Genomic DNA, 15,464 nt, shown 5'->3' with positions numbered 1-15,464 from the left:
CACACACACACACACACACACACACACACACACACACACACACACACACACAGGCTCCATTCAGTAGGCCTGTCTACCTGTGGTTCACAGCAGTGTGTGATGCCAGACGTTCTCTGTGGGTTAGGATCTATTTGTAGCCTGATGGAGGTGGAGGTGGTCTCCACAGGCTAATTACTCCATTTAGTGTTAAGGTGAGCTCCACTTCAGGTAGAGCCAAGAAGGAGTAATTATGTCAACAAAAGCGAGGGCCGCGCCAGCTACAGTTAGAGCAAGTTAAAAAACAATAACAGCGTTTAAAACTTTCCCCATGTTGACATTCAAGAGATACGCCTTCGGGAGATTATCAAGCAAATACGGAGAAAAGCCTTGGACAAAAAAAAATGTACAAGGTTTATTTAATTCAAAGAGAAATACAGAATACAGGTAAACTGTGATTTGAAATAGGTTACCATAGTGGTTTTTGGTCCTTTGATAGTCAAAATCAATGTTTTTCTACAGAGACTTCCATCTTAGAAAACACAGATTTACCAAAAATCCAATATCTGTTAACTAAAGACCATGAAATGGCAGCAGCAGCAAGTCCAAGCTGATAACAACACTCTTTCACTGAGAGGTGAAAAACAAAAGAATGAGAGTGACAGGTCCAGTAAAGGAGGTTTTGTGTCAAGTAAGCATCAGGGCTGTTCAATGCATAATGCTTTTTCAAGTATTGGAATATTGATGGAAGGCCTTACCTCAGTCAGTATGAGGGGAGTGGTGGGGAGCAAGTATGGCAGCATGAATGTGGTAAAACACTGATTATTGGAAAGTAGTGAATCTGTATGTCATGCAAAAATGAAAACTTTACTTGTTAATATGCAACAAGATGCCTGCAATGTTTGCAAAAACTGCGTGCAAATGTACTGAAAAGCTTTTCACTTGCTTGAATGGCCTTTGCCTCGACCCAACCGCAGCCCCGACTTCATATTTCGCCCAACTTGTGTCGCAGCCCTTCCTCTCAGAGCCATGCAGCCAATATACATATACTGTTGGAACCAGCAAAACACACTCTTTCCAAAGATAGGATGTCTAATATCATAAATAAATCATATACAACACTCCATATGGGTTAAAAACAGAACTTTAACATTACTTCCTTTCCTTCAAAATATTTTAAAGTAGTTATATAACCACTTATAAACTCACATATAATACTCAAAGAATTTAAAGTGTGTAGGATTTTTTTTTACTTCTAGGGGTGTGATCGCAGCTCTTTTGCTTCACGCCCCCCTTCCAGGTGCATTTTATTATTATAGTCATCTCAAATGGAAATATGAAAATAAATGGCAACAGCTGATATTCAAGCAAACAGCATGAGACACACCAGAGAACAAACACTTCAACACAGCAGCAGTTACAGTTTACAAACTTGGCTCCTGATCCCACAGCTGAAAATAGACAATATCCATCATAGACCCTGGTATTAAACAGGCATGCTGGGGTTAATCGAAAGTACTAAATAAAAAAATGCTTACCTACCCTGTCCTCTGAACACACACACACATGCACACACACACACACACACACACACACACACACACACACACACACACACACACACACATTCCCTGGAAGCTGTAAACAAAGCACAGATTCGCCACATCCTCTCAGGTTCAGCAGCTTCACCTCAAGCTGCAGAAAGAAGGTCAAAACCTCAGTGTGACTTGAAGTATTATTTATGTGTTCCCTTTATGCCCAATGACAAACTCATTCTGTCTGAGTGAAGAAAACGGGTAGTTGGAAAGACAGAATGGAGGGATGGCAGAAACAAAGCAGTTGTCTGAAAGAGATTAGTCCCCTGTTCATCTTTAGGGATTGTTCCTCGGCCTGTGTGGGTCTACACACTCAGAAACGTTCAAAAAGGACAGAGACGGAGCCAAACAAACAACAAACACAATTTACTTTCAATGTGACCGCCAACTCAGTCAAAGCTAAACCTTGATAAGGTATGAACGCTCGCAAAGATTCGACAAGCTTTGTAATCAAACTTTAATTTGGCTTTCATGTCGGCTCACAAAGTAATCATCGTAGCCCATTTCTGTCTAGTCAGTAATAGATATACATAAATGCATGAATATATTTTTTGATCTAAAGCAAAGGCTTCTATTTACTGCCACATATTATGCAAATGGAAAGTAAATGGTCATTAAAAACAGCAGAGTGAGCCTGTACTCGCTGCTGTGCCACATTGTGCCGATGGCGCTTTCATGTCTAATCAAAGACGAAAAAGCCAAGTTACTATCAGTGATATCAAAGGCCTCTTCTGAAACACAATATAATCTTATATCTATCCCAATTATGGGACTCTTTTTCTTCCATAATAAAAACAACTGGGAGCTTGCTTCAAAGAAAAACAGAAATTGAACAGGCTGTTAGTTGGAGTGTGTGACACAGAGGAACACCGACACAAACAAATAACGTGTACACAGAGGTCATAGTACAATCACTGTATTATTTCTCAAATTCAAAACTTCGCTCAGTGGCACTCTGGCCCCTTCTCCACCAAATTAGTTCTGGCTCTTGAACCAATAAAGATTCTTAGAACTCTGGTGCTATCTAGTGAACCAGCACACATTTCGAACAGTTTTAGTGGAATCATAGTTAACAGGTGTGTCATGAACAAGACCTGTAGAATACAGTGTTTGTCTAGAACTGCAGGTTCAAGTCCAGCACAGACCACAGTATGGAGTGTGGACTGGTAGCTAGAGAGACCCCTAACTGTTCCCGACGCACCGCTAAGTGGCAGCACATCTGCATGTCTAAACAGCCAGTGAATTGTGGGAATTGTAGGGATTGGGGGATTAATAAAATATATCTAAAAAAATTGGTGACTTCATGTCAGGTTTACACTTGCTTGGTATACAATACAAGCTAAGACAACCCACCGTGCTATGACAGGAGTAAAAAAGCAAGTGGTGTCTGTTCAAGCAATCATGTTGGTCAAATCCTAAATATAAAAAAACCCTATCTTGCTCTTGAATTCAGTGTCAGTGTGGGAAAGCTTTTTCCTGTTCTGGCTGTTTGCAAAGTTAACCAGGTTTTATAGTAAAGGCAGTCCACTATTTCCACAAATTCCTTCTATGTAAAAACCTACTTGGCAATAAAACTGATTCTGATTCTGATCTCCACTAATATCAAATGTTAAGAGACAAAAAAGGCAATATTTCAAACAGCAAATGCCATGTATTCAATTAGTGTTCTAATGTTCACCTACATTTGTCAAGGGAAGGTTGATATGTACCAGTTTACAAAGGGTGGGGTGGGGAAATTGACTGTTTTTGTCTTACAAAAAAAGTTTAAGAACAATTGGGCAAATCCGTAGCAGCAATGCTATTTTATCTTGAGTGCGAAGTAAAAGAAAACAAACAAGATGACATTGACTTTCCTTTTTTCCTCCACATTTGCTGTAGTTGTTCCCAGTGACTCCCACAGTTCTCGTCCCTGCCAACTCCCTCTGCTGGCCTGAGGAGACTGGGTGAAGACCGCCATGTGTGTCCTCAAAAACACATGGAGTCACCAGCTGCTTCTCTTCCACTGACAGCCTGGACAACTTGGTTAGTTAGTTTCAGGACAGAAGGGCAACTGACTCATGAAAACTGGTTGAAGTGTCCACGGTGGTGGTGGGCGGCGAGTGTTTGGCCTCCAAATTTTACAGAGAACTTCCAATGATACCATTCAAACAGAAGTATGTTCCTAACCTGCTTCCAGGCTTCTTCCAATTGACCAAATTTGGAGTTTCTGTCTAAGATAACAGAGAGGGGTAAACCAAAACTTATCCCCCGAGACCTACCTGGATGTTTCAGCCTTGCTGCAAGCTTTCAGTTTTCTGAGAGGTCACTTTGCCTCTGCAGTGACCGGTTTTTTATTTATATTTTAAAAAGTACTTTTTTTTGTGTGATTTTTATGCACCAATGTACCAAGACAAATTCCTTGTACGTTCAAAAACTTACTTGGCAATAAACCCAATTCTGATACTGATTGACGTCAGAACAGTACGGGAGCAGCTTGGGGTGAAAATTGTACTTTATGTGTACTGTATAGCTGGCAGGTCTGTGCCGTTACAAACAGCTGGAAGGAGAAACACAGGAGGGAGCAACACCTTGCTACTGGCACTGCTCTGGTGCATATTGTGACTAAACTCAGCCTAAAGGAAGAAGCAAACACAGGGAAGAAGGCAGTGGTGATGTACCAGGCAGGATGTCAGGCAGACTCGTTTTTGGCTTGGCAGATTGTGAATATTGGATTGTAAGAAAGTAGGTTAAATATATTCATAGAGCACTCGTTATAGCATTACAGTTAACACTTGAGCATTCAAGTATTATATTGATGGCAATTGCTGGTGTGTCTTAAGTTTGTAGGTACTGCACTTAATGCAAGAATTCGGGTTTGCTTCTGATATGCATATCCATTATTTGGATTTCCTGGTTTCTTTCTGTCTTGAAATGTCATTGAGTGTTGTGATATGTTTAATCTGTGGAGTTTCCTATGTTTTTCCATGTGAGCTTGAATTGAAAAGGGGAGTATGAATTGCACCGACTTTACAGGAGAACTAAAACAAGGAGTTATCATAGTTTGTTATGACTTTAATGAACTTTTTTTTCTTTCTATCTTTTAAGGAGATGTATACCCTTTTAGCCCCAAATTGGAGATTAAATGGGAAGAAAATATGATATCATGATTATAGTGACCCAGTTATCACTGTTATTGTGGTAATGTTAAAATGTGTGGCAATTGTTTAAAAAGTACTGAAACACACACTGAACTGACACAAAGCACACCGAAGTTGCGTGTATGTCCATGTCTGGGAGTCGGTTGTTAACTGTGGTTCAAAGGTTCAAAATTGAAACTGTGAATATTATCATGGTTTATTGTGAATATATGGAAAGAAATCTCTGCACACCTGAATGTGTGACAGGTGCGTTGAAGGAAGGTGCAACTTGAATGAGGGATTCTCGCTTACTGGTCATAAATAAATAATATTTTTTCAGATGTAAGGGAGACATTGTGTGGGAGTCCCTCATTGTTTTCACCGTGGAAAACCGCTAACCATTTCATCCTTGGTGCAAATATATGTTATATTGATTTTAACCAAGATGGACGTTGCATCTCTACTTCCTTCCACTCAACAAAAATGAAGCCAAAATATATTTTGCCATTCGAAGCCAGAGTCTGCGTAAAAGCAATCTGGGTTGGCGCCACAAAATTGAAGTCCTGCCCATACGCCCGGATGACTCAGTTATGAGCAGGTCTCAGCTGTCAATCATGATGTGAAACTCCCTTTTTATAGCTTAAAATAATTAATTAAAGCCAAACTATCAAGATGTTTAGTTCACTATTGTGCACACTCTCCCTAAGCACCAACATGTGAGAACATACGTCTGAAACTGATCTCCATTTGTGTGCTACATCTGGGATAGAGCAACTCTGGGCCTAATTTTGAATTCATCTGGGAAAACGTCCATCGCCGATTATTGTTTTGGGGGAATTTTTATCATTTTATTTTGCTAATTTAATGGTCTGCCTTCCAAGAACAAGAACCGCAGCTCAGCGACAGAACCTCATTCATCGGCACAGCACAATGACACAGTCACATTTGTTGGGCTGACGGTAGCTGGTTGGAAAATTTGAATTTATGGCCCAACCCTAATGCATGCTGTGCAGCCTGCTGGACACTGAAGGCGAGCTCTGACTGGTCTGTGATTTGTTTTGTCAAAAGGAGGAGAGTCTGTTCTCTTCTTTCTGTGTGTGTGTTATCATAGTTTTTGCTGATGTTTGTGCAGCTATATACAGCTCCATGAAAACCCAGGAGGGTGGAGGAACTATTTGTCACACTTTTACAGCTGACATAACTCTTGTACTGTATCACAGTACATACTCCATGGCCTCATAATCATAACCCCTTTAAGTGCTACAAGGCTGCTGCCACAATGCACACAACACCACTATGGATGGATACTAGTTCCTGATTCCAGTATCCTTGCATCATAAACTTCAGTTATCAGGATGAGATACTCAGTTTTGTGTTAGCTCTTCCCAGCAGAATGCAGTTTCCAGCAGCCTCTGGCTATTTTACCATCTTCTTCCCCTTTGTTATTTACCTTGTGCTGTGCATTATGGCCACGGTTTGTACAGTGTGTGTAAGGATTAGAGCTCTGTGTGTGTACATGCATGGAGCAGTGTTTGTTCATTGTCAGCAGCGCATATCCAAACAAGTACTCAAGTCCTGGACAGCCTGCGAGTTCTGAACTCAGCTGGTCAGCAGAGGAGACATGCATGGAGTGAAAGTGTAGAGAATATACCAATATATGAATGTATAATACATACTGTTTGTTGGGCCCTCTGTTATGGACTGCCAACCTGTCTGCAGTGTCCCAATGGATGCTGAGAAAAGAAAAGAACTAAATGAATCATATGAGTAAAAACATGTCAAAATAATTGAATGGCTTGTGAGTGCTGCATCGCATCACTGTCAACATCATAGTTTACTAATTTTAGTTTTAGTTTACGTCTACAAATCGGAAGGTTGTTGGTTCGATCCCTGGCTCCTCCTGCCACATGTTTAAGTTTCCTTGAGCAAGATACTGAACCCCAAATTACTCCTGATGCCGTGCATCGGAGTGTGAATGTGTATGAATGCGTTAGTTTCTGTTTGGGCTTTGCCATCACTGAGTGAATGTGTGTGAAAGGGTGAATGTGGCACGTAGTGTACAAGCAGTTTGAGTGGTTGGAAGACTAAAAAGGCGCTATACAAGTTACAGGGCCAAACAAACTAATTAATAATTTAATCTATAGTGAAAAAAGTCCATTACAATATCCCAATCATGGCCAGATTAACCTGTTAGGAGGCCCCTGGGTAGAAAAAAATTGACCAAAACCCTAGTGAAACCTAGAGGTTTTGGGGTCCTTGGGGCTCTGGGGTCTGGGGCCCTGGAGCAGTTGCCTACTTTTCCCAGTTGGTAATTCGGATGACACAGACGTCTTCAGCTTATTTATTTTGTCTGATCAACAATATAAAATTGAGAAACACTGGAGATCCACAAAATTCCAAAGACATTCAGTTGTCAATTCTGTTTGATAAATGTCTGTATTTGTTTGATTGCAACTCCCTTGCTTCACCCTCCCCTTCCAAGCACAAAGGAGATACTATGGTGGCTGGGAAATGCACAAAAAATGCTAACAGTGCTAGAGCAACTGTTTAGTTAGTCCATTCTGGGCACTTTAGAAACTTTGCATTTCAACATGGGGAACCCAATGAAAGACAATACACGGCGTCTGTAGATAAAAAAAAAAAGTCTCATTCTAAGGTAACAAAACACAACATTTTTTTTAGATTCAGGTGATTATACACTAATGAAAACATATCTATGAATATTATATTCCATTTCTGACATTTCTTATCTTTACAAAATTACACACTGGACGTTTTAATTTAAATTGATTTATCAAAATTGTTTTTGATTAATTTTCTTCTACTTGTTTTGGTGAGAAAATACACTTTATTGAAAACTTGACATGTTACTAAACAAACGTAAATCCTGACGTACGAAAATGGCCAAGAACGAGATAAAAAGGTCACATGACTTTTAGAGATTTTGCTTAGCAATCAGCCACATTTTCCCACCACTGCAACTTTTAATGCCACTTGATTTCCATAATGGCCCCATGGCTCCCAAGTATTGATTACAGCTTCCAGCAAACCTTCCAACACCAGCAGCAACACCAAAACTCAATTTCACTAGATTGAGTCAACTCACAGAGATTATGCATATGATACATAAGAAAGAGCTTGGAGTGAGGAAGACAGACAGTAAGAGACAAATTAGACGATGGAAAAGGGAGGAAGATAAGCAGCTGCCTGGCTGATAGTAATGAAGGAGAACAAGTCGACTCTGATTGGAGTGGAGTGGAGAGTGTGTAGCATGTGTGAGCAAAGCCAGTCTGTCCCTATTGATTTCACTGTGAACTTGTGCAGCCATGACACCCCTACTGTAACTAAAAGAAACTCAGATTTTTCAAATTTGAGCCATAGCAGCCAATAATGTAAAACAGGGGCTGATGAGGTCAGTCAGGGTAATGCTCTGGGGCCTCTGAACGTTTGAGTTGAGTTTTATTTTCTTTTACCGGTCTGTACCATTGACAGTATATAATTAGGGGACCGAGCTTCTGGGTCTGTGACGTAAAGCCAATGTGGAACTGTCTTAAATCTGCATTATTTTTAATGGCCAGCAGGGAGAAGCTCCATGGGCTTCAAAAAAGAAGAATGATCGTCTTATGAAGAAATGAGCGTACATCTCACTTTATTTATTATCTCAATAAACTGTTTCCTAATAAGTTTATGGTCTAAATCTCTAGTTTCAAGTCTTTGTTCATTCGGCGTGTTGTTTATTTTGTAAATTATGGTCTCATTTAGAGTAAAACACAAAGACAATATAGGGATATGCTTTTGTGTGTGGCTACCTCGTGGTTGAGTGATTTTTAGTGAGTCTGTCCAGCTTAACGCACCAAACTCAGATCAAACTGTCAAACTAGGCAGTGCTGATCAAATATGAATCAAGATTTTGTTACTGCCTTGTCTATTACTCTCCTCAAATCAGTTCGGAAATATATTTTAGTGTGCTGTTTATCAGGAATACAAGAACATGTGCAGCCAGGGAAACCATTGTTTCCTGATACGGACGAGTCGAAACTAAGCACAGCCAATTAAAGTATCTCAAACTCGCAGAATGTCACCACTGCTGGCTCTGGAAAACCAACATGGCAACAACCATAATGTTGAACTCAAGGCTTCAAAACAGTACTCCACAATAAATCCCAATAAAGGAAGGAAGGAAAATTGAGTTCCACTGAACTTCTAGTGTATCCGAGAATATTTCAGTAAGTGCACCTTTTCATTCAAGAAAAGTACTCTTGCGCCATTTACCCCACATTACATGCAGGAAACTTCTTATAGAATTAAGAAATTACAGGTCCAGTACAATAAATCAGTGGGTAATTCTTCTTTCTGGGTTTCCACCAGATTTTGGAACCTGTCTGCAGGGATTTCCAGCCACAAGAGCATTAGTAAGGTCCAACATTGATGATGGGCGATAAGTTCTTGCTTTTCAGCTCATTCTAAAGGTGTTGGGTGGGACTGACCAAAAGTGTGCATGAACAGGGATATCCACATACTTTTGGCCAGATAGGTACACAGATCAGTCAATCATTAGGGAAGTGATGAATCAGAATGTAGATATCAAACAGTCACAACCTGTAATATCTTACAGGATGTGATGCTTGTGTGTTTTATAATGACTTTGGAAAAATTTGAAGATGTTAAAACGCAAGCACGCACAACACACACACACACACACACACACACACACACACTTCATTTTGACAATACTGAAGCTGTACTTGTTTCCCTCTCTGCCTCATGTTGTGAAATGAGCTCAGCGGGGTGAAAAAAGATCCTCTCTGATCTCTCATAGGGAGGAGGAGGACAGAAGAGGAAGGGTGAGGGGGACAGAGTATGTAGCGAGGGATGGGGAGGACAAAAGTCAGCAAAAGAGGACAGATGGCAGGAAAGGGGGGGGAAAAGCAGGGGAAAGAGGACAAGAGAGCTGTAGCTCTTAACACTACTTAATGCCAACTGGATTTGGAAGAATGCATGAAAATATGTGCTTTACAACTTTGGATTTAGTGATGCAACTACAGTATGTGCTGTACTACTACTGGTTTCAGAATCTACATCACGGGAGAAAATGGTGTATCCCTAGTTAGATTGAGCATTGCATGTTCGAATATCATTTAAAATTAAAAAAGACAATTATCAATAACGTTTTCTATCCATTCTCAAAAAAGCAAAGAGATTCAGTGTTTCAAAAGGCTGTTAAACAGCATTAAGATCAGAGATGGGCAACAATGTGTGAGACACAACCATGTGTCACACCAGCTGATTTCACTGATTACCTTCCAACCAGAGAGGAGGTAAAAGTAATCAGTGAAATAAGCCTCTGTGGCATTTGCATGAAATGAAAATCTGCAGAGCATGAGCGCCCATCACTGATTCAACACGCCTGTTGAGGGGGGAAAATCTGGTGACAACGATGTTTACTGCAATAGAAAATCATGGAACAAGAGTGGTGTGCAGACCTAGTTTAAGTCTTGCACTTTAATCCATCATCCAGCCCCAGTGGAAAAAGGGGGATGGGGGGAAAGCATGTTATCATCTTTTTTGGTTCTTATTTGAACCATGGGATATAAAAACAATAACACACATATAAATGTAAGCATATACAGGTATATGTACGGAATTGATGAAAATATAACCGAGTCAGTTAATTGGCTTCCCAAAGACAACCATTATGAATTGCCACCCCCAGCCATATCTATCCATTCCTTCCATTCAGTCTGTCATAGACCTGTCATGCAATTCTAGGCGGCTGCATCTGTAGACAAATTCTCACATCCTGTCAATCCATTTGGGGGAAGATCATTGTCGAATCATCCCTGGTGACACAGGAATAAGTCTTAGTGGCTTGTCTAAGTTTGTAAGCAAGTGGGCAAGTGCCCTTAGAAGAAGAACAGGGAAGAAACACCCACAACAACCATGATTCTCTCCAACTGCAATCCCGAAGCCAAACGGCTATCGCCTGATGGCAATTTAGCTTCTAAGGGCTACGGCCAATGTTTCAGGGCTTCCGGTGTAGCCAACAGATATCTAGAGAATGGATATCCAGCCAAAATTTTTTGTCTTTGCAGGAGCAACTTGATCTGTGAGAATGATAAGAAAAACATTTCATCCAATCTCTATAAACAGATATCTGCATATGAATGCAAATTATTTTTAAAAAAGCTAATTAAAAGCAAAATAATTGTCGGACAATAGCCAATGTTTCTGAGATTGCTTTTCAATTTTCGCTTTTCTTTTGGTCTCCACACGCACTGTTTACCTCCATGCAACCAAAGCCCGCTCAAACAGGATTTGTCACTACTACTCAGTCTAAAAAATGGAAACCAGAACCAGAAAATATTGGCGCCTTGCCTACAGATTCTGCATTCATGTGCAGGTATGTTTATAGAGGTTACACCAACTGTACTTGCAGACCACAATGGGCCGGAAGTTGACTCCTGCACCAGAAATAAGCTAAGAAGATGTTGTACTTGAAAAGATGAACGTTATACTTTGTCCTGTGTTGAGACTGTGTGTTGCACTTTCACGGGAAGAAAAACTTCAGGGATGAGAACCAAGTAGTTGGTTTGGCAAAGGTCCTGGTTAACTTCCCCACCTCTGACAAAGTGCAGCGCACAGCAGCTTACCTAAGATGTTTGATGATGATGGGATGCATCCAAGATTGTCTCCGATGCACTGGATCAGATAATCCTGCCTTATTTCTGACTGCACATCCAGGTTAATGCACTTTTTGTATCTTCATTCATCTTCATCTTCATTGTATCTTGCACACGTGGAAATTTAGGCTGAGTGTCAGACCACGCCACACCCGGCGTATGTTAATTTTACTAAAGTAAGGCATTATTTTACAAGATAAATTAATTAAAACAATAAATTAAAATCCTTAATGGACAGTTCATGCATTTCTTTATCAATCACCCTCACCTTTCTGTATTGTTGTATGTTAAAATGCTAAACTGGAAGATGACATTCATTCACTGACGCCGATTTGAAGAAGGCAGCAGATCTGATCACTTTGCTATCTGCACAGGCTGCATCCCACTGAACTGATATAAATATTCTGATATATGTATATATATAGGCCCCTTATATATATGCAGAGAACTGCAATTAGTCACTTCACACATTCACCCCAAGAGCTACAGTGGCATGTTTCATTAGAAACTGCATTATTGACACATTTGTACCATTTCAATGACTCCAAGCTGTCCTCAGCCTTTGACATGGGGGATGTCAAATCTGTATACTATAGATGCCTCCAAGACTTCCTAGCCCCAAATCCAACAAAACCACCAGAACTACCAGCACCCCCATTCCCCCAGTAATCTGAAAGTAATAAACATTTTTAATGTTGCTCTTGAGATAATGGACACCCCACTGCTTGCTTATGTGTGTGTGTGTGTGCATATGATCATTTACCAAACCAAGAGTGCTTGTATGTGAATGCATTAGTTCTAAAAATATCGGCATCATCTAAGAACAGCCACATGCAGTTAAATGTATTTTATATTCCAGCTGCTTTTCCATACAGATCTCAGATCTCATTTTTTTCTTAAATGCTTTTTAGCATAATTTTTTTTCTGTGTACTGTATCTGCTGACAGCGAAGCGGTGAGGAGGCGAGCAGAGGAAATAAGAGATCCTGTTACTTAAGTGAGAGTCTGGACTGCAAATATGCTAACCTCACGAAAAGGAATAAATTGGAAATCACTTGAGTCCTTTTAAAATCAGAGGGAACCTGAAGAGCAGATAATTAGCTGGCAAAGGGAAAAAAATTGTAACAAGCATCAGGATCATACCTTTACACATTCAAACGTGTAACTGTAAGATAAAAAAAAAATGTAAAAAGGTGTGTGCAAATAAGGTGTAAAGGCAGAGTGTTTCATCTAAGCTGGTAGTTAGTATAGTGAGATGTTCGACTAAAGGCATAGTCGCCATGGAGATGGGTAATAGGCCATCAGTAGTCCTGCTGTACCACTGTCCACATAAGAGGCTTGTGAAGAAAAAATGTGGTTTGTGAATGCTTCAGATCTCCATTCTTCAGTGTCCTTTCTGAGGGGGGCACTATTATGTTTGTGGCACTGCATTATAAAAAATTGTGAAATTCTCAAATTTGTGTTATACGGTCACTAGAAGTCTTGACAGGGTGCAAAATGTTGGACTCAATTAAACACTGACCCATGAAAAACCTCCCTGAACCTGGCATGCATAGGGTAAATAGATATTTGGTAAATCTTACTGTACAGGGCCTGAGGATTGTCATACCTGGTCAAAACACTGTAGAGCAAATTTTTTGTATAATAAAGTTGGACTTTATCCAAAATGTGGTCAAACCAAAAAGACCGGCACAAGCAATTACGCAACACCTATAATTTAACCTATTTAATTTCACCTATAATTTTTTTTCCTGCATGTGATCGGGGTGATAGAGTTCCATTCAGATATTGACAGGTACTAGACATTTTTGCATAAGCCGTGCTTCCATCAACTTATTATGATGCACATTTTCATGTATCGCATTAGAAAAGGTTGATGGAAATTGAGGTGGTTTTTGGCTTTTTGAAAAAGAGTAATTTAGCCAATAGGTGCCAACATCATCTAACTAACTATAAAGACAGTCTGTATGTATGTGTGTATGACTGCTAAAGGGTGAATGGATTGCACTTATAGAACACCATTGTAGTCTTGCGACTACTACACCACAGGTTACATTCTCCCATTCACAAACATGCAGACATGACATGCACAGGGAGGAGCCAGGTAACAAACCGCCAATCTTCTGATAAGTGGACAACCTGCTCTACCTCCTGAGCCACAGCCACCCCATATCTCAAGAACCATTTATTCGATCGACTTCACACTTGGTGGGTGTATTGCTGAGAACCCATGGAAATGCAGTGTCAAGTGTGAAGTTGATCGAATAAGCGCCTCACAAGAATGCAGAACAAAACCTGATTGTATGTTCCTTTTTAATTGTAATATAATGTCCAAAGACATGCAGGTTAGCTTAGCTATGGACTGAATTACCCATAGGTGTGAATGTGTAAACTGTGTCAGCCCTTGTCCAGTGTGCGCTCAGTGCTTCTGGCCCAGTGCATGCTGAGAAATGATCCAACCCACTGTAATCATTCACCACATTTTCAACACAGAAGCTGCAATTTGCAACAAGATAATTTCATCTTGCTCATTTTCATGTTTTACTAACTTCATGTTTTACTAACTTAACCATACTTGTTACCTGTGCATGAGCATGCAAACTTCTTGTAAGACTCATAAATGTGTCTGCAATTCCCAGCCATTGTAAAATGTGGTGCTGCAACCCTTTGTGATATGCAGTGGTTTTGAAAAACAGACCTCCTGTCAGGATAAGCACATATAGATAATGGATGTATAGATGTATGGATGGATTTTCTATTGTGATAACTAGAAAAAGAGCTGAATACTTTTGCACAAGCAACAGCAGCCTACATGACTGAGCAAAGAAGAACTCTCATGCAGAAACCAAACTCCATCACCAGAATTTCCATTTTAAAAAATCAGTGCTGGTCCAACTTTGTGATTGACAAATGATCGGGAGGTGCGGAGCAAGAACACCACAGCAATTAGCACTGAGCACCACAGACAGGGGAGTACATAAACAACACTTTAAATTCTGGTCCAGGACCTGTCAGACCTTTGCATATCAAATGTTTGCAGCTCTTGACAAATGAGGTCCAGCGAGTTTAGCTGAGGATGTGGAGTGAATCTCGCTGAATCATGACGGACGGTCGGTCTGCTGCCAGCAGGGAAAGTCCCTGGGATCCGATCCTCATCAGCCTACAAATTAAGCTGCTAATACTGAAAACAGACGTGCTGCTAATCCAACACACATACACACACAATACACATTACATGTCCATAGCAGAGTTCGAGTCAGGACAGGACGTGGACAGAGAGAGAACGGTTGCCATCAGGGTTCACGTCAGGGACAAGCTCCAGGGTGAGCGACACAGACAGAGAATAAAGATAAAGCGAGAGAGGGAGAGTGTTTAAAGTCGACTTTTCCAGCCTGTCTAGGAACTTGGTCCTATTTTGTCAGCACACGCCACACACCTATTCTCCATAGAATCCGCCAATAATTCCAGTTATCTATTTCCATGTGTTTAGGCCATTGAGGGTTAAGTACCCTTGGCTGAGGGCACGGCAGTGCATTCCCATGAGGGAGGAGATTTGAGTAGATGGCTGCGACAGTTCTGCTCAGATGAGACAAGAGCAGAATTTCCTTGGGGATATTTCATTTTTTTGCTCCGCTGTTGCACCAGGCGGCAGGAACCCTTGGGACTCAAATTAAAATGGTGCCAGGAATCCCTGCTGCCAGCTGAGCATATATTAGCACAATGTATATACATGACTTCATGCACCTTTAGCTACTGGCAGGTAACAAAGTTTTACATACACACCAAAAAACAGATAACTGTAAAAAAAAAAAAAAAAAAAAACAGCGTAAGGCCGGAAATCACATAATACATGCATTATGTGATTTCAGGCTTGTGCTGCTTCAGACTTCTCTAAAAGGTCAATTTACATGAAACTGGTCAGTAATCAGATACTACACACAGAGTTGTAGAAAAAGGACTTATAGCTCAAGGCTAATATCACAAAGTAGCAGTACCACAATGGAAAAACTTAAACCTTAACTAATTAATTAATTTTGTGTTTTTATCCATGTTAACAAGGACAGCAATGTTTTTATCAGCATTAAAATAGTTATGTGT

General features: G+C 40.4%; 1 protein-coding gene across 4 annotated transcripts in view; it reads right to left on the bottom strand.

Annotated features, from left to right (window-relative positions):
• LOC127371811 (receptor-type tyrosine-protein phosphatase gamma-like) overlaps positions 1 to 15,464 on the bottom strand; it is a 470,986-nt gene that overhangs the window by 409,708 nt on the left and 45,814 nt on the right. For 2 of the 4 annotated variants that reach the window (XM_051414903.1, XM_051414904.1), the window contains exon 2: positions 6,364 to 6,420. The exons of the other annotated variants lie outside the window; for them this stretch is intronic. In XM_051414903.1, coding sequence (XP_051270863.1) covers positions 6,364 to 6,420 — 57 coding nt within the window. The remainder of the gene's footprint in view (positions 1 to 6,363; positions 6,421 to 15,464) is intronic. 4 annotated transcript variants of the gene reach the window in all.

This window comes from Dicentrarchus labrax, unplaced genomic scaffold (assembly GCF_905237075.1).
Source record: "Dicentrarchus labrax unplaced genomic scaffold, dlabrax2021, whole genome shotgun sequence".
In the NCBI taxonomy this organism is placed as follows: domain Eukaryota; kingdom Metazoa; phylum Chordata; class Actinopteri; family Moronidae; genus Dicentrarchus; species Dicentrarchus labrax.
This window is presented reverse-complemented; position numbering and strand designations above follow the sequence as displayed.